At 44.5% G+C, this 18694-nt stretch overlaps 1 protein-coding gene across 1 annotated transcript in view; it reads left to right on the top strand.

The window, feature by feature from the left end:
- Positions 1–522: 522 nt before the first annotated feature.
- Positions 523–18694, top strand: part of LOC115458277 (chymotrypsinogen A-like) — a 35497-nt gene continuing 17325 nt past the window's right edge. Inside the window, exons 1-2 of the mRNA XM_030188141.1 lie at positions 523–586; positions 16975–17179. Of these exons, the coding sequence (XP_030044001.1) occupies positions 523–586; positions 16975–17179 (269 nt within the window). The remainder of the gene's footprint in view (positions 587–16974; positions 17180–18694) is intronic.

Here is an 18694-nt window from a genome sequence, read left to right as displayed (position 1 = left end):
TTTGTTTCCTGGCTGTTCAGTCCATGCCTGGAACTTCATTTTTTTTTTTTTTTAAAGAAAATGAAGCTGTTTGCTGGTGCACTAGCCTATCTGGCCCATTATGTGGGATGAAGCCAGTAGGCAGAGCTTGTTGCCCTATCAATTTCATTGTTTTTTGGGTGTACCAAAATGGCGACAGCTGAACTGGGAAGAATTTAAACCTGCTTGGGTGGAATGGGTGATGACCGGCTTCAGTTTTGTGACATCATGCCGTCTCCTGTTTGGTGGACACTCCCCTTTGATGGGCCTATCGGAGAATGGGTTGTTGCTTAAGCTAACTAGGTCTTTGCATCACAGGCCCAACCCCCATGACTTAATCCTCATGAAATGCTAAGCTGGTATTACACACAGCTTCATTATGTCTTCAGTCAATAATAGAAATATTATTAATATTTATGGGCACAAAACCTATATAACATGTGGTTTCCTGGACATTAGCCAATGGGAGGAGGAAGTCTTTAGCCCAGCAGAGGGACTGGAAAGATGTGCCATGGAGAGATGGATCCCACTAAAGCGGGGAGCACTGAGGATCTCTCCCTGGGAGATGGTAAGATTTCCACTCAGAGAGCTAGCAGCAAGTATGCTGAAGTGAAATTGTTTTAATCAGACTCCTTTTGAACAGTACTGGCTTGACCACTAGCAAAGCCTAAAAAAGGAAGACACTTTAGAGCAGCACTGTCCAGTTAAGTAAATATATTAAACCGATCTTGTGTGGAAGCATTCTTAGGATATCTTACTGAGACACAGCAATTGTAACTCTTCACATATTTCTATAACCAGAACATAATTAACATTTTTACTAAAACTGTACAATTATAATTTGTGTGAAATAAAAATTTATAAACTTATTTTTGGTGTTTGTGAGGCACAGGTTTTTGTGGACTTCATATTTATTCATTGGGGATGATATTCAGACTGCGAGAGGTAACTGGGCTGCCTCCTGCGGTCAGTGCCGAGCTTAGATATTCAATGCCAGGCCATTTCCGGTAATTGGCGCTGATTATCCGGTTTATTTTGGCTGGTTCCAACTTAACCTGCCAAGCTGAAAGTCAGCGCTAGCTGATTAAGTTTGAACCGGCCAAAGATATTCCAGGTATTGCCATGACCACATGTAGCTGCCAAACTTGGCTGGTGATGCCCTGAAAATCAGCATAGCCGGTTACATTGCGCAATATAACTGGCTATCTCCTCCTGAATAATGCCAGATAGCCGGCTAAATACTATTTAACTGGCCAGGTGCTGTTCCTGGCCAGTTAAATGGTCAAGGGTGGACTGAAAGTGGTTAGGGCCCCCAGGCAGTAAGGATCATTGGGCCCCCCCCCCCCTAGCCACTGCCTGCCACCCCACCGCTGCACGCCATCCCTCTCCCGCACACTACAGCCCGCCACCACCACCGTAGTTGCTGCCCTCTTCCCACACACCCTGAGACAAAATGGGTCCTCCCAGGTCCTACCTTGAAGGACCCTGGTGGCCTAGTGGCTTCTTAGGGGACAGGAAAGTACCCCACTCTTTGCTGTCCGCTATTGTGCCCGGTGCTGCCATGTTTTCAAAATGACTACTGAGACTTACCGTGGTAATTTTGTGGGTCTTAGCTGTCTTGGCAGCCATTTTTAAAACATGGTGGTGCTGGCACCGCCTGGCAGAATAGCAGCAGTGGGCAGGAAACAATGGAATTCTTTCCTGCCCCCACAGAGGCCACTAGACTACCAGAGCCCTTCAATGTAGGACCAGGGAGGGCAGTAATATGTGGCGGCGGCAGGCAACCTGGCAGAGCCTCTGGGATCTCGGGCACTGCCCGGTTGCCCAATTGGTCAGTCCACCCCTGTAAATGGATTTGAATTAACAGGTTTTTGTTTAACAGGTTGTTCACCTTATTTCATGTGTAGCGCCCTCTAAGGCAGGCTTGCCAACCTACAGTCAGTGGGCTAAAATCCGGCTCGCCAACCTCATTCTCTTGGCCCGCAGAAGCTCCATGTGAAGCCCTCTCATCGGATCCATTTGTCTGCTGCAACAGGTCTATCCGGAAGCTTGAGCTGCACGACACCAGAAGTTGAGGCTGTTTCTGTGGTATCAAGTCTTGTGAGACTTAATACTATGACATCAACCTCAACTTCCGGTGTCGTGTGGCTCAACCTCATGGTGAAACCAGTCGTGGCAGAGAAGCACAGATCCTATTGGAGCACTTCACCTGGAGCTCCTGCAGGCCACTCACGTCAGGGAAGCAAGTCTCCATCATAGGTGAGGGGAACGAGACAAAGTGAAGGCAGTGCAGTGCAGTGCAGTGGGAGAGTACATCTTAGAGAGAAAGAATGGGTGACAGCGGGGGGGGGGGGGGGCATATGAAAGAGAGAGAGAGAATGGGTGACGGCAAGGGAGGTACATATGAGAGAAAGAGAGAGAGCAGGGGGTGCATATAACAGAGTGAGAGAATAGGTGACAGCAGGGGTGTACAGCATAGTCAGCACACCATGTTCTCCTTCCAAGGTCCCAAGCTATGGAACTCTTTGCCTCCTCATCTCAGACAACTTGCTTCTCTACAACTTTTTAAAACCGAACTTAAAACATTCTTTTTCACGATGCCTTCTCCTAATACTTCCAACGCAGCCATAGACATCAGGTAACCATCGAGTCCTTAGACATCTGGTAAACGTTATCCCTTTCCTTCCGTTTTCTCCCCTCCTTTTCTACCCTATCAACTTTGTTGTTCCTACTTATCCTACTGTTGCTTGCATGTCTTTATCATTTCCTCCCCACTCCCTTTTTTTTTAGATTGTAAGTCGCCCAGATGGTTGTTCTGTTGGGCGGGATAGTAAATTTTCGATTAACTTGAAACATATGAGAGACAGAGAGAATGGATGACAGAGGGGGGAGGGGGGTTACATATGAGAGACAGAGAGAATGGGTGACAGCAGGGGAGTACATATGACAGAGAAAATGGGTGACTGCGGGAGGGGGTACATACGAGAGACAGAGAGAATGGGTGAAGGTAGGGAGCATGGAAGAGAAAGAGAGAGCGTAAGTGTGCTCAAGCACATACACATGTGTCTTGGCCCTTCAAATATTACAAAACATTAAATGTGGCCCCCAAGCCTGTTCTAAGGTAAACAAGAGACATCTCTCCCAAGGGAGGAGTAGCTAGCAGAAGAAATACTGCGATTGCCTCCCTTGCTAGAGGAGGTGGAGAGCTGGTGAGCAAAGGGGGTTGTCCCCAAGCCACTCCCAGTTTTCTTGCAGGGTGTTGTGTATATAGATTGATTTTGGTGAATACTCAAAATGGGTGTAAGAAAATGGCAAGTTTTCCAAGTTTATTTACAATTTTATAAATCGCCCCCATCAGCGTACTATCTGAGCTTTTGGCAATGTATATAACATAGATTACAAATATTTGAAAAATAAGCAAATCACCAAGAAACAATAGAGGAACTCCAACATAGTTCAATAGGAAATAGAGCATCATACTCTTCTGTGTATTCCAGTCTCAGCTACACCTTCCCTACACGATAACCTGCTGAATTACGTACTTATGGAATAAACAAGTGGAGGAGTAGCTTAGTGGTTAGAGCACCAGTCTTGGCTGGTTCAAATCCCACTACTGCTCGTTGTGATCTTGGGAAAGTCACTTAACTCTCCATTGCTTCAGGTACAAAATTAGATTGTGAGCCCTCCAGGGACAGGGAAATACCCAGTGTACCTGAATGTAACTCACTGAAAAAGGTGTGAGCAAAACCTAAATACATAAATTTGGGGGAAAGATGTATCTTTTTTATTATTATTTCTTTATTACATTTACGATTTTTTCCAAGTAGAAACCTTGATACAGAATAGATGACTATAGGTCTTTACAAAACTAAGGAAACTAGTTATTACAGATTATAATCAAATCATATCGTTGCCTTTGCTCATCTTTAGTCCTCTATATGGAGGCAATTTCCTCAATACATAGGAAAAACTTATACTTATTAGCTAAGTTAATGAAAGAAAAAGGCGGCAGAAAAGAAGTATGAGCAATCTTTAAAGCTATCACGGTGTTGAAGTTCTTATATTCCTTGGCTTGAAAAAATACCGATGTTGGAGGAAAAAATTATAACTATGGGTAATGATATGGAAAAAAATGCTAAGACCTTACAAGATTGCCAACAGGTCCAAGTGACTATGATTAAGGAAAACCTTTTTCTTCAAAATAAGATTGAAATCTTGGAAAACGATCAGAGGTCTAATACCCTTAGGCTTATACATTTTCCTAAGCAATTGCTTAGGAAATCAATCTCACCTCTTAAAACTTTTAAAAAATATTTAACAGTGGTTTTGAAAATTCCTGTAGAGTCGCATCCTCCAATATCTAAAATATATTATATTACGCCTTTTACGAAGAAAGAAAGAAATCGAGGAAATAGACTTGATGAACCTGTGGAAACTTTAGATCTGAACTTAACGCAAATTCTTGAGGATGATAAAGCGGGATTGACAATTGCCACACTTAAAGTAACTTTCATTTTACAGCCGGATAGAGACTGGATACTTAAGCAGGGCAGACAGTGGGTGGAAGGGACATTAGAGAGGGCAGACACTGGATGGCAGAGAGAGAGCGAAGACAGATGCTGGATGGAAGGAAGACGGTGAAAAAAAGATGAGGAAAGCAGAAAGCAAAGACAACAAACTGTAAATATATATTTTTATTATTTTGCTTTAGGATATAGTATTGTAGCTGTGTTGTTTATAAATAGAACATGTAAATAAGGTAATCTTTTTATTGGACTAATTTTAATACATTTTGACTTAACTTTCAGAGAACAAAACCCCCTTCCTCAGGTCAGGATAGGATACTGTAACAGCACTATACTGTATTGACCTGAGGAAGGAGATTTTGGCCTCTGGAAGCTAAATGTATTAGTCCAATAAAATGGTATTATTTTATTTTCTATATTTGTTTTATTTCTATTTGTTAATTTGTAAAGTGGTGATTGGTATTTGTTAGTTTTTTCAAATTTACATCTGCTGTCTTCATATTTTGCACAGTACACCAGGGGACATTTTCTGTTTCTGTGGTGTTGCATTGTATGCAGAGTCTGGCATCGGGGGGTTCAGTTTAATTTTTGTCTAAATAGAAAGTTTATGATTACTTATTCTATAGTGGATTAGGGAGTATCAGTGTTTGTGAAAAAGACATGGCTTTCAATTGGCATTGACTGTGCAGGATCAACGATCTGTACTATTCTGTCTGGTTTCATTTTACAATGGGTGAATTGATGTTCTAGTGCTCACTGTAGTGTTTAAGATGCTTTCCTTTTCCTTGTGTGACTCGTAGAAATGACTGCTTATGGTATGGTAGAATTGCTGTATAGGTCCTGAGTGTTTTGTATTCTCGGTATGCTTAGTACTGGATTTGGGGGGGGGGGGGTGTTAAAAAATGACCGGCCCCGGGTGTCAACTACCCTAGCTACGCCACTAGCAAGTGGTAATGAGTTGTATAAGCTCCAGCAATAGAATTTATGTTGTCAAGCTGCAAGTGACTAAAAGAAGAAGCCTCTAAACAATTTTTTGCTGCTTAGATCTCAGCACACTCTAAGGATGTAGCAAATGAAACAGGAAGAGAGGAAACCCTGAATAATGGATTTTATGCACCACTATTCGAATTTTAAAAATAGGAAACTGGTAACCAATGTTCCTCCCCGAGAAAAGGGGAATCATGGTCAAATCTATCCCGCTGTCAGTGGGTGTACCTCAAGGATCCGTCCTAGGACCTCTCCTTTTCTCCATCTATACTTCCTCCCTTGGTGCTCTGATCTCATCCCACGGTTTTCAATATCACCTTTACGCTGATGACTCCCAGCTCTACCTCTCCACACCAGAAATCTCGGCAGAAATCCAGGCCAAGGTATCTGCCTGCCTGTCTGACATTGCTGCCTGGATGTCTCACCACCACCTGAAGCTTAATATGTCCAAAACTGAGGTCTTTATCTTCCCACCTAAACCAACCTCTCCCCTTCCCCCATTCTCTATTTCTGTGGACAACACGCTCATTCTTCCTGTCTTATCTGCTCGCAACCTTGGGGTCATCTTCGACTCCTCCCTCTCCTTCTCTGCACATATTCAACAGATTGCTAAAACCTGTCGTTTCTTCCTCTATAATATTGCCAAAATTCACCCTTTCCTTTCTGAGCACGCTACCAGAACCCTCATCCAGAACTCTCATCACCTCTCGCTTTGACTACTGTAACTTGCTTCTCACAGGTCTTCCACTCAGCCATCTCTCTCCTCTTCAATTTGTTCAAAATTCTGCTGCACGACTAATATTTTGCCAAACTCACTATGCTCATATCAGCCCTCTCCTGAAGTCACTTCACTGGCTCCCTACCCGTTTCCGTATACAATTCAAGCTCCTCTTATTGACCTATAAGTGCATCCACTCTGCAGCCCCTCACTACCTCTCCACCCACATCTCTCCCTACACTCCTTCCCAGGAACTCCGTTCACTAGGTACATCTCTCCTAATTGCACCCTTCTCCTCCATCGCTAACTCCAGACTCCGTTCCTTTTATCTTGCCGCACCTTATGCCTGGAATAGACTTCCTGAGCTTTTACGTCAAGTTCCATCCCTGGCCGCCTTCAAATCCAGGTCAGGTTTTCAGGATATCCACAAGGTGCAGCGAAGGGCGACTAAAATGATAGCGGGGATGGGACGACTTCCCTATGAAGAAAGACTAAGGAAGCTAGGGCTTTTCAGCTTGGAGAAGAGACAGCTGAGGGGAGACATGATAGAGGTATATAAAATAATGAGTGGAGTAGAACAGGTGGATGTGAAGCGTCTGTTCACGCATTCCAAAAATACTAGGACTCGGAGCAGTGGTGTGCTGGTAAATGTTTAACAACAGGCTCTCTCCCCGGTCCCCCTCTGCGCCCCCCCCCCCCCAAATTGCAGAGCTGGCTATAGCCGGGGAGAGAGCTGGGGGGGGGGGGGCAATGCATTACTCCAGGAAAAAAAAATTAAATGATCCCAGGTTCCAATCTAATTCGTGTTTAATGTGCGATAAAATGCCATAAATAATAAATAAATATAAACTTTTAATGTTGAGCACCTGATTCTCAAAGTGAACATATTCCAAACACTATAATGAAAATAAAATGATTTTTTTCTACCTTTGTTGTCTGGTGACTGTTTTTCTGATCATGCTGGCCCAGTATCCGATTCTGCTGCTGCTCTGTCCTCTTAACTCCGTTTCCAGGGCTTCCTTTCCATTTATTTCTTTCCTTTCCTCCTTTCTTCTTCATTTCTGGTCCTCAGCTTCTGCCTATTTTCTTTATCCATGTGCAGTTTTTCTTCTCTCTTCCTTTTCCCTCAACTCATCTCCTTCCTCTCTCTTCCCTCCCCTCCATCCATGTCCAGCATTTCTTCTCTCTCCCCTCCTCTCCCCTGCCCTCCATCCACCCATGTCCAGCGACCCTCCTCTCCCCTGCCCTGCATGCACCCATACCCAGTGACCCTCCTCTCCCCTGCCCTCCATGCACCCATACCCAGCGACCCTCCTCTCCCCTGCCCTGCATGCACCCATACCCAGTGACCCTCCTTTTCCCTGCCCTCCATCCACCCATGTCCAGTGACCCTCCTCTCCCCTGCCCTGCCCTCCATGCACCCATACCCAGCGACCCTCCTCTCCCCTGCACTGCATGCACCCATACTCAGTGACCCTCCTTTGCCCTGCCCTCCATCCACCCATGTCCACCAGTGACCCTCCTCTCCCCTGCCCTGCATGCACCCATATCCAGCGACCCTTCTCTCCCCTCCATCCACAAATGCCCAGCGACTCCCTTCTCTCCCCTGCCACCCCCTCCCGAGTTGTTCGGCGAATTCTCCTCCCTCCCTCCCTCTGGATCCGGTCCCTCATGGCACTGATCTGACTCTTCGAATTCTTCGGGGCAGGCAGTCTTGCCTGCCCGCTGCCAGCGCTGACTCTCCCCCGCAGGCGCTGCCGGTTCGCGCTTCAAAATGCCTGCCGAGACTTACAAGGGCAGCCTCCAAGACTTCAGCAGAAGTCTCATGAGGCCGCCTCTGGAAGTCTCGGTGGCCATTTTTAAAGCGCAAACCAGCAGCGCCAGAGGGGGAGAGTCAGCGCTAGCAGCGGGCAGGCAAGACTGCCTGCCTCGAAGAATTTGAAGAGCCAGGTCGGTGAAGTGAGGGACCGGATCCGGAGGGAGGGAGGGAGGGAGGAGAGCCGGCTTGCGCATTTTAACAACCGGCTCGCAAGTCGGAAGAAAAGTTAACAACCGGCTCTTGCGAGCCGGTGTGAGCCGGCTCCAGCACACCACTGCCTAGGGGGCATGCGATGAAACTACAGTGTAGTAAATTTAAAACAAATCGGAGAAATATTTTCTTCACCCAACGCATAATTAAACTCTGGAATTCGTTGCCGGAGAACGTGGTGAAGGCGGTTAGCTTGGCAGAGTTTAAAAAGGGGTTAGACGGTTTCCTAAAGGACAAGTCCATAAACCGCTACTAAATGGACTTGGGAAAAATCCACAATTCCAGGAATAACATGTATAGAATGTTTGTACGTTTGGGAAGCTTGCCAGGTGCCCTTGGCCTGGATTGGCCGCTGTCGTGGACAGGATGCTGGGCTTGATGGACCCTTGGTCTTTTCCCAGTGGGGCATTACTTATGTACTTATGTCCTAGTTAGATTGTAAGCTCTTTTGAGCAGGGACTGTCTCTTCATGTCCAGTGTACAGCGCTGCGTACGCCTAGTAGCGCTATAGAAATGATAAGTAGTAGTAGTAGTAGCAGTAATAAGCTAACTGCTTTTACCACATTCTCTGTCAACAAATTCCAGAGTTTAATTACACGTTGAGTGAAGAAATATTTTCTCCGATTTGTTTTAAATTTGCTACTTTGTAGCTTCATTGCATGTCTCCTAGTCCTAGTATTTTTGGAAAGCGTAAACAGATGCTTCATATCTACCCGTTCCATTCCACTCAGTACTTTATATACCTGCATCATATCTCCCAACTTTTCTCCTAGCTGAAGAGCCCAAGCCGTTTCAGCCTTTCCTCATAGGGATGTTGTCCCATCCCCTTTATCATTGTCATCACCCTTCTCTGTACCTATATCTTTTTTGAGATGCGGTGACCAGAATTGCACACAGTATTCAAGGTGCAGTTGCACCACGGAGCAATACAAAGGCATTATAACATCCTCGTTTTTATTTTCCATTCCTTTCCTAATAATACCTAACATTCTCTTTGCTTTCTTTGCCACCACAGCACACTGAGCAGAGGGTTTCAAAGTATCGTCAACGATGACTCCTAGATCCTTTTCCTGGTCGGTGACTCCTAACATGGAACTTTGCTTCACGTAGCTATAGTTCGGGTTCCTCTTTCCCACATTAATCACTTTCCACTTGCTCACATTAAACATCATCTGCCATTTGGATGCCCAGTCTCCCAGTCTCTTAAGGTTGTCTTGCAATTTTTCACAATCATTTTGTAATTTAACAACTTTGAATAATTTTGTGTCGTCGGCAAAATTAATTACCTCACTAGTTATTCCCATATCTAGATCATTTATAAATATGTTTAAAAAACAGCAGTCCCAACACAGACCCCTGCGGAACCCCACTATCTACCCCTCTCCATTGTGAATACTGACCATTTAACCCTACTCTCTGTTTTCTATCCTTTAACCAGTTTTTAATCCACAATAGAACACTACCTCCTATCCCATGACTTTCTAATTTCCTCTTGAGTCTTTCATGGGGTTCTTTGTCAAATGCCTTTTGAAAATCCAGATACACAATATCGACCGACTCACGTGTCATGGAACTGTTTAGGCTTATCATGTGTTGCTGACCCATCAAAAACAGCTGAAGGTATGCAAGAGAAAATCTTGAGCAAGACACTTAACCTTTCATTGCCTCAAGTATGAATGAAATTGTAAAATCTTCAGAGATAAGGAAGTATCTACTTGTGCTGAATTTAACTTGCCTTGAGCTACTACTGAAAGGGCATGAGTTAAATCCAAATCCCCTTCTCTTCCCCATACGGTGGGCCGCCAATGCAGTTTTTGAAATCAGGGCCTGATTGGGTTTGCTGTGACAGATGATGTGAAGACGTTTACGGTTATGGTTTGGATTAGTGGAGGAATACCTTATGGTTAATGTAACAGGCTGTGTACCAAAGAATTTGGGGTGCAATTCTCACTGCTACTCCTTATGGAAGTCACTTAACCCTCCATTGCCTCAGATACAAACTTAGGGGCCGTTATACTAAAGGGTTGCTGTACGGTAATGGGCTTGCCGCATGGCAACCTGGAATTACTGCCAGCCCAACGCGGCTGCCAGCGGTAGTTCTGCCCCAGAATGGGGTATTTCTGGAACTGCTAGAATTTTTGAAAAATTCATATTGACAGGTTAGCACGGGAGCCCTTACCTCCACCCCAACGGGCTGAGGTATGGGCTTCCCCCCTGAAATGGCTGCAGAGCTCTTATTAGATTGTAAGCTCTTTGAGCAGGGACTGTCTTTCTTCTATGTTTGTGCAGCACTGCGTACGCCTTGTAGCACTATAGAAATGCTAAATAGTAGTAGTAGTAATCTCAAGGAGTATCAACATTCCATCTAGAACCCCAAAGAATAGCAAGATTCTGGAATCCTAAAGAGTGACAAGATTCCATGCAGAATCTCAAAGAGTAGCAACATTCCATGTAGAACCCCCAAAAACAGCAAGATTCTGGAATCATAAAGAGTGACAAGATTCCATGCAAGATTCGTAACCACTCGCCTCCACCTATCCTCCTCTCCTTCTTCCTGTACACATTAATTGATTTGATTACTTTATTTTTTGTCTATTAGATTGTAAGCTCTTTGAGCGGGAGCTGTCTTTCTTCTATGTTTGTGCAGCACTGTGTACGCCTTGTAGCGCTATAGAAATGCTAAATAGCAGTAGTAGCAAGTGCAAACTTACCACATGCCATTTCTTTTTTTGGCCTTTTTACCTGCAGTGGTAAAAAGGGGCCCTGGTGAGCGGCAAAAATAGCCAGCACTACTATCACAGGACCCCTTTTACCACAACTTAGTTAAAAGACCCCTTAGATTGTAAGCTTTCTGGGGACAGGGAAATACTTTCTGCAGCTGAATAGAAAATAAGATGATACCTTTTTTATTGGACATAACTTAATACATTTCTTGATTAGCTTTCGAAGGTTGCCCTTCTTCCTCAGATCGGAAATAAGCAAATGTGCTAGCTGACAGTGTATATAAGTGAAAACATTCAAGCATTACTATGACAGTAAAATAGATACCATTGGAGATTCTACATGGAATGTTGCTACTATTGGAGATTCTACATGGAATGTTGCTATTCCACTAGCAACATTCCATGTAGAAGGCTGCGCAGGCTTCTGTTTCTGTGAGTCTGACGTCCTGCACGTATGTGCAGGACGTCAGACTCACAGAAGCAGAAGCCTGCGCGGCCACATTGGTGATCTACAAGGGCCGACTTCTACATGGAATGTTGCTAGTGGAATAGCAACATTCCATGTAGAATCAATAGAAATCAAACAAAATAAAACATGGAAAAGAAAATAAGATGATACCTTTTTTATTGGACATAACTTAATACATTTCTTGATTAGCTTTCGAAGGTTGCCCTTCTTCGTCAAATCGGAAATAAGCAACTGTGCTAGCTGACAGTGTATATAAGTGAAAACATTCAAGCATTACTATGACAGTCTGACAGGGTGGGAGGATGGGGGGGGGTCGGAGGTATGCATGGGGACATCAAAGCATATCATTGATATTCTAACAGGATGGGTGTGGATAGGTGAGGGGAGGGTGATCAACAGAGAAATACAGCTTTATGGTTTATAATGGGCTAGGAACCCCAGATCCTTGTTAAGTCCTTTCTGTTGGGTGTTAAAATATTCAATCATTCTGACTTCAAAGGTCTTATGTTCTTGTATGGTTTTAAAGTTACATTTCAGGATTCTCACTGTGAAGTCACTGGTACAGTGTCCTGGTCCTGTAAAATGCTGACCAACAGGGGTGGGAGCCCTACTGGCCTACACGGCTACCACACTCCTCTACTGCAGCTGAATATAATTTACCTGAAGCTACTATTGAAAGGGCATAAGCAAGATTCTTTCCTACTGCAGGCATCCCCAGACAGACCACTGTCCAAGAACATTATCTGGGGCTACACAAACAAGAAGATGGGCTAGGAACCCCAGATCCTTGTTAAGTCCTTTCTGTTGGGTGTTAAAATATTCAATCATTCTGACTTCAAAGGTCTTATGTTCCTATATGGTTTTAAAGTTACATTTCAGGATTCTCACTGTGAAGTCACTGGTACAGTGTCCTGGTCCTGTAAAATGCTGACCAACAGGGGTGGGAGCCCTACTGGCCTACACGGCTACCACACTCCTCTACTGCAGCTGAATATAATTTACCTGAAGCTACTATTGAAAGGGCATAAGCAAGATTCTTTCCTACTGCAGGCATCCCCAGACAGACCACTGTCCAAGAACATTATCTGGGGCTACACAAACAAGAAGATGAGCACAGGGGGAACAATTATCTTCAAGACCCTCTCTCGTTATCATGCTCATTGTACCTGGATATTGCACCTTAACCTTCTCTCTAGGGGTGTTTCCCAAAATAATTCCACTCTACACATTGTCAGGTAACTACCTTCAAATGTAATAGTAAGCCAATAGGGGTCAAACTTCAGGAAGTCACTTACAAGATGAACCGCACCAAGTATGTACTCTTGAGGTAGCAATAATCTCTTTAGCACGTACACAAGATATAAAACAGCTTAACTCTTCAGAAAATTTGAGTCCTCATCACACTCCTCTCTCACTCCAGTAGAAGCAAGTTTCCAAGATCTTTGCTGTGTTCACGAATACAGGATCCTCTTCTCTTATAAGTGGCAGGAGTATTTTCCGAGGACTGAGTTCACTTATAGTAACATAGTAAACGACGGCAAAGACCTGTACTGTCCATCCAGTCTGCCCAACAAGATAAACTCATTTTACATGGTATATGATACTTTATATGTATATCCGAGTTTGATTTGTCCTTGCCTTTCTCAGGGTACAGACAGTAGAAGTCTGCCCAGTACTGTTTTTGTACTAAGTTCTGAAGCTAACGTCGAAGCCCTCAAAAAATTTACACTCCCACCCATCCCTGTCTATGCAGTCACAATCAGGGCGTAGACCATAGAAGTCTGCCAGCTCCTGTTTTGTTTCACAATTACTGGCGTCACCACCTAATCTCCACTAAGATTCCATGGAACCATTCCTTCTAAACAGGATTCCTTTGTGTTTATCCCACGCATGTTTGAATTCCATTACCGTTTTCATCTCCACCACCTCCCGCAGGAGGGCATTCCACATATCCACCACCCTTTCCGTGAAAAAATACTTCCTGACATTAGTCCTGAGTCTGCCCCCCTTCAACCTCAATTCATGTCCTATAGTTCTACCGCCTTCCAGTCTCCGGAAAAGGTTCATTTGCGGATTAATACCTTTCAAATATTTGAACGTCTGTATCATGTCACCCATGTTTCTCCTTTCCTCCAAGGTATACATGTTCAGGTCGGCAAGTCTCTTCTCATACGGTTTGCAATGCAAATCCCATATCATTTTTGTAGCTTTTCTTTGCACCGCTTCCAGTCTTTTTACATCTTTAGCAAGATACGGCTTCCAAAACTGAACACAATACTCCAAGCGGGGCCTCACCAACGACTTGTAGAAGGGCATCACTACCTCCTTTCTTCTGCTGGTTATGCCCCTCTCTACGCAGCCTAACATCGTTCTAGCCACGGCCGTCGCCTTGTCGCATTGTTTCTTCACCTTCAGATCCTCAGACACCAACACCCCAAGGTCTCTCTCCTGAGTCAAGCTTACTAATCTCTTCCCTCCTATCCGGTATCTCTCTTTTGGGTTTCTGCACCCCAAGTGCATCACTCTACACTTCTTGGCATTAAAGTTTAACATCGTTAATAGGCCTTTTGAATCTTTTTCATTTATCACATGACAGCGTATTAGCTATAATTAGGAGGTAGGGAGGGCTGAGGGTGCAATGATGTTAGAATCGTATGTTGCTTCTCAGTAGTCTAGCCTCAGCAACATCAGTTTTACTGAGCACTCACAGAATATGTTAGTCACATGAGTCACATGAGTCACAGCATATCAAAAAATTTAAAAATATAACAGCGGTTTCTAAACAAAGTATGAGAGCATTAAAGTTTAACTGCCAGACCCTCGACCATTCTTCTAACGTTCAGAGATCCCTTCTCAATTTTCCCTTCAGCAATATCTCCCACAAATATATTAAACAGAATAAGCCCCAGCACCGACCCCTCAGAAACTCCACTGCTCACCTTCCTTTCCTCAAAGCGGATTCCATTTACCACCACCCTCTGCCACCTGTCGGTCAACCAGTTTCTTATCCAGTTCACCACTTTCAGTCCTAAGTTCAACCCTTTCAGCTTATTCACGAGTCTGCTGTGGGGGACCGTATCAAAGGCTTTGCTGAAGTCCAAGTAGATTACATCTAGCGCACGTCCCTCATCCAGTTCTTTGGTCACCCAGTCAAAGAAGTCAATAAGATTCGTTTGGCAGGATTTTCCTTTGGTAAAGCCATGTTGCCTCGGGTCCTGTAACCCGTCGGCTTCTAGAAAGTTAACTATCCTTTCTTTCAGCAGTGACTTCATTATTTTTCCTACCACCGACAGGAGACATACCAGTCTGTAGTTTCCCATTTCTTCCCTGTCTCCACTTTTGTGAAGAGGGACAACATTTGCTTGTCTCCAATCTCGTGAAACCTCTCTCATCTCTAAAGATCTATTAAATAAATCTTTAAGAGGTCCCGCCAGGACCTCTCTGAGCTCCGTCAGTATCCTGGGATGTATCCCATCCAGCCCCAACCTTTATCCACCTTCAGATTCTCCAGCTGTTTATAAACTCTTTCTTCAGTAAATGGAGCAGTATCCACTCCATTCCCAGACGTTCCCTCGGCAGCCAACCGCGGTCCTTCTCCAAGATTTTCCTCTGTGAACACTGAAGAGAAGTCTTATGGCACTAGTGCTTCTTCGTTTCCTCAGCTCTAATGTAAGGAGACCTCCCCAGTGGTCTGGTCCCTCCAATCTTTTTATTTTGTCTCCCACTCCTAGTGAGCTCAAATACCCCATTGGCTTGGGCTTGTCCAGCATTCAAACCAGAGTGGTAGAAAAAGGAACCTTTGCAATCTGTTTCTCACCGAGTCTGGGATGTTACTGAGCCGGGTGTGAGAGCTGAGTCAAACCTTCCAGAAGCTGGGTTTCAGGGTTCTGGGTGTAGAGACTGTCTTCAGGCTTCAGGAAAAAGATAATTTGCCTACAAAACCAAGGGAATATATAGTCTCACCAAATAACATCCCAGACCCTCCTATGAGTTTGGGCTTAATTGTGGCTATATGGAAAATTACTAAATGTGGACTCATTCTGAGTCCAGAGCACTTCCTTCCCCTGCATTACCCAGCATGTATCAGGATGGGGCCAGCCCCAGGTTTTTGTGAAACCCATTTTTTTTATTTCTTCTTACTTTTTGATCATTTCTGTAATTGATCTTTCATGTTAAATGTCTAGAGTAGATTGTGTGTAGATCAGTGGAACAAACTCCTACTTGAGTTTTTAATTGTATACCTTTTACACAACAGAATGTGAAAACGATTTACGACCATCTTAACTTCAGCAGATCGTTAAAGACTTACCTGTTTTTCAAGGCCTATCTCACTGACCCTACTTAAATGCTTCAACATTGCAACACAATATAACCTTAGATCGTATTGGACATTATATATTCCTAATTATCGTTGACCCTTATTGTACCTTATACCCTAACCTTACCTGACCCCTATTTCAATCTATATTTGTTTATCCTACCGGACTTGGCGTTCGCCTTTACGGTATTTTGTAAGCCACATTGAGCCTGCTAATGAGCGGGAAAATGTGGGATACAAATGTTACAAATAAATAAATAATGGAGTGAAGAGTTTTGCAAGGCAGTATATTTGTAATAGTATAGTAGGGCCTATCTAGTTACATGCCGCCAAGGTTCTAAGAATGGAGGGGGTACAGGTCACAGTCTGACTTTCCAGTAAGTACTGGTACAGCAGGACTCGGAGTCTCAATATATATTGCAATAGGAGTAGTTGAGCAGGATTGGTTGAGCTGAGCCATCAGAATATCAGTGGATGGGTCACTATGATGTCACATGCCTTTGTGATGTTACAGTAGCTGCCTCCTCAGGCAGTTCATGAGTCTCTGGATTGCTCATGGACCATGTCTGGGGTTAATAGGCCTTTCTGCTGTTGCTAGAGATGCATACTGTGAAATATATGCTGAAAGTGTTTCTATGCCTCCTGCTTTGGCTTACCGGGACATGCTGGGCAGGTGTGTAGTGGATATAATAACATTTCTGGTATGCAACATACAATCTGGCTCCTCCAGTCTCCAGATAGTCAATTCTAGTATTATTCCTGATAAAGTTATGTCAGCTACAATTAAGGTCAGCAGAATGTAATTCTTGCTAAGGTTGGCTATACTGCTTGATGCCAGCAATGAAGACAGCATAATTGTGCTTTTCTAGAGAAAATGCTTTATTGGATAAAAGAGGGATGTGATCTTGGCAAACTTAGCACATTGGGGCTCTGGGCTATCCTGCCTTTCATAGAGATAGTGGAATTACAAGTCTGCAAACATACTGAGGGTAAAACCAGGCCCAGCTGGGCTAGTCCATGGTGACAAGGAGTTTTCTGATGACCCTAGGAGAAACACCACATTCAAAGAACCCTATGGTAGGATAGTGGCCTGGTTCATACTGGGAAGGAAACGGGGTACGTCTGATGAAAAAATTCTGAAGCCTGGGTAAGGGGACATTGAACTCTAAGAAACCCTCTCTTTCAGGCTGTGGCTTTCGAGCAGATTATGATAAACGTCCTTTAAAGAACACCAGTCGCAATATCTTCCAGTCCCGGATTGTTGCTGGCAGTGAAGCTCTCCCTGGGGAATGGCCCTGGACCGTCAGTATTCAGGAACGGTGGAAACATTACTGTGGAGGTTCCATCCTGAATGCCTGGTGGATCCTTTCAGCTGCACACTGTTTCATAGAGTGAGTAGCTCAGCTTCACTCATCCAAATAGTCCAAAGTCTTCTGCAATTTCACCTGCCTTCATTAACGTTTTCAGTCCCTGTACCTTCTGTAATTTTTTGGGTCTCCTTTGCTATTTTCAGCTAACTCTGATCTCTGCCTTTCATAGTCTCCAGTGTCAGCCTCTGCATTATGCTGGAGTCTTCTGTGGTATTTTCAGCACGAGGCAGGGCTGGCTTATCCATTAGAAAGAACAGGTGAGGAGGGTTGGTGGTGGTTGCAAACAGCATCTGAATAAATAGGTTAAATGACTTTTGGAAATTGCCCTCATTCGGGATAATTTTATAACAGGATGCCTAGGTGAAAAGTCCAAAAAGACACTTGTTTAAAGCCTATTTTATAAAAGCTACTTTATTCAAATAGGCAATTAGAGCCAGTCCCAGAAGCATGCATATTCACACACACAAATTTCCAGCTGCTCTGAAGATAGTGTAAATGTGTATTACATTCTAGGCATGCATCCATGTAATTTATAAAATACAGGCATGCATCGCAACTCTGCCTCTGCTCCACCCAAACTACACCATTGGGAATGCTGCATGGTCTATATTAAGCATGTGCAAACCTTTTAACAAGTACACTTTTTACATATGTACCATTCACAATTTTATGAGTTCTTTCCAGAGTAAATGAGGCTTTACATTACCCCTCCCAAAGCTATCTTCTAAAAACACACGCGGCCATTTCTTTCAAAAAAGGAAGACCTACCTTTTACCAGCTGCGGTCCCCGTTTGCCGCCTGCCACAACTGTTAAGTACCCTGGCTGGCGGGGATCCCAAGACCCCACCAGCAGAAGAGATCGTCCTTTTGGGCCGCTCTTCTTCGATCTGCCGCATGGCCTTCCCCTGCGGCTGAATTTCCCCTCAGGCCATCTGCCCTCTCTCTTCCTTGCATCCACCATTTGTCCTCTTTCTCCCTCTGCCCCTTCAAACCACTATCTGCACTCTCTCTTCCTTCCATCTAGCATCTGCTATCTCTGCCCCTTCCATCCACCGTCTGCCCCCTCTCTCTCCCCCTTCCAACCACTGTCTGCTCTCTCTCGCCCTTCCATCCAGAGTTTACCCTCTCTCTCTCTGCCCCTTCCATCCACCATTGCCCTCCCTCTCCCATCCATCCAGGGTCTGCCTCCCTCTCTCTCCCTTCCATCCAGGATGTCTCCTCTCTCTCTCTTTTTCTCTGCCCCCTGTTTTCAACCCTTAGTTTCAGCCCCATTATCCCACCAATCCCTACTTTCAGATCCTAGTTTCTGCCCCAGACCTTTTCTCCCACCACCAGTCCCGAGATTCAGCCCCAGCCACTTTCTCCCTGTCCCCTTTCAGCCCCCATTCCCCACAGTTTCAGCCCCTGCCCCTTTTTAACCCCCAGTTCCAGTACCAGCCCCCTTATCCCACCTACCATCCTTTTCAGCCCCCAGTTCCAGTCCCCTTCATCCACCTGTCTTTCATTATGACAGGGCTGCCAAGAGACAGAACCAGG

This window comes from Microcaecilia unicolor, chromosome 14 (assembly GCF_901765095.1).
Source record: "Microcaecilia unicolor chromosome 14, aMicUni1.1, whole genome shotgun sequence".
NCBI classification, from domain to species: Eukaryota; Metazoa; Chordata; class Amphibia; order Gymnophiona; family Siphonopidae; genus Microcaecilia; species Microcaecilia unicolor.
This window is presented reverse-complemented; position numbering and strand designations above follow the sequence as displayed.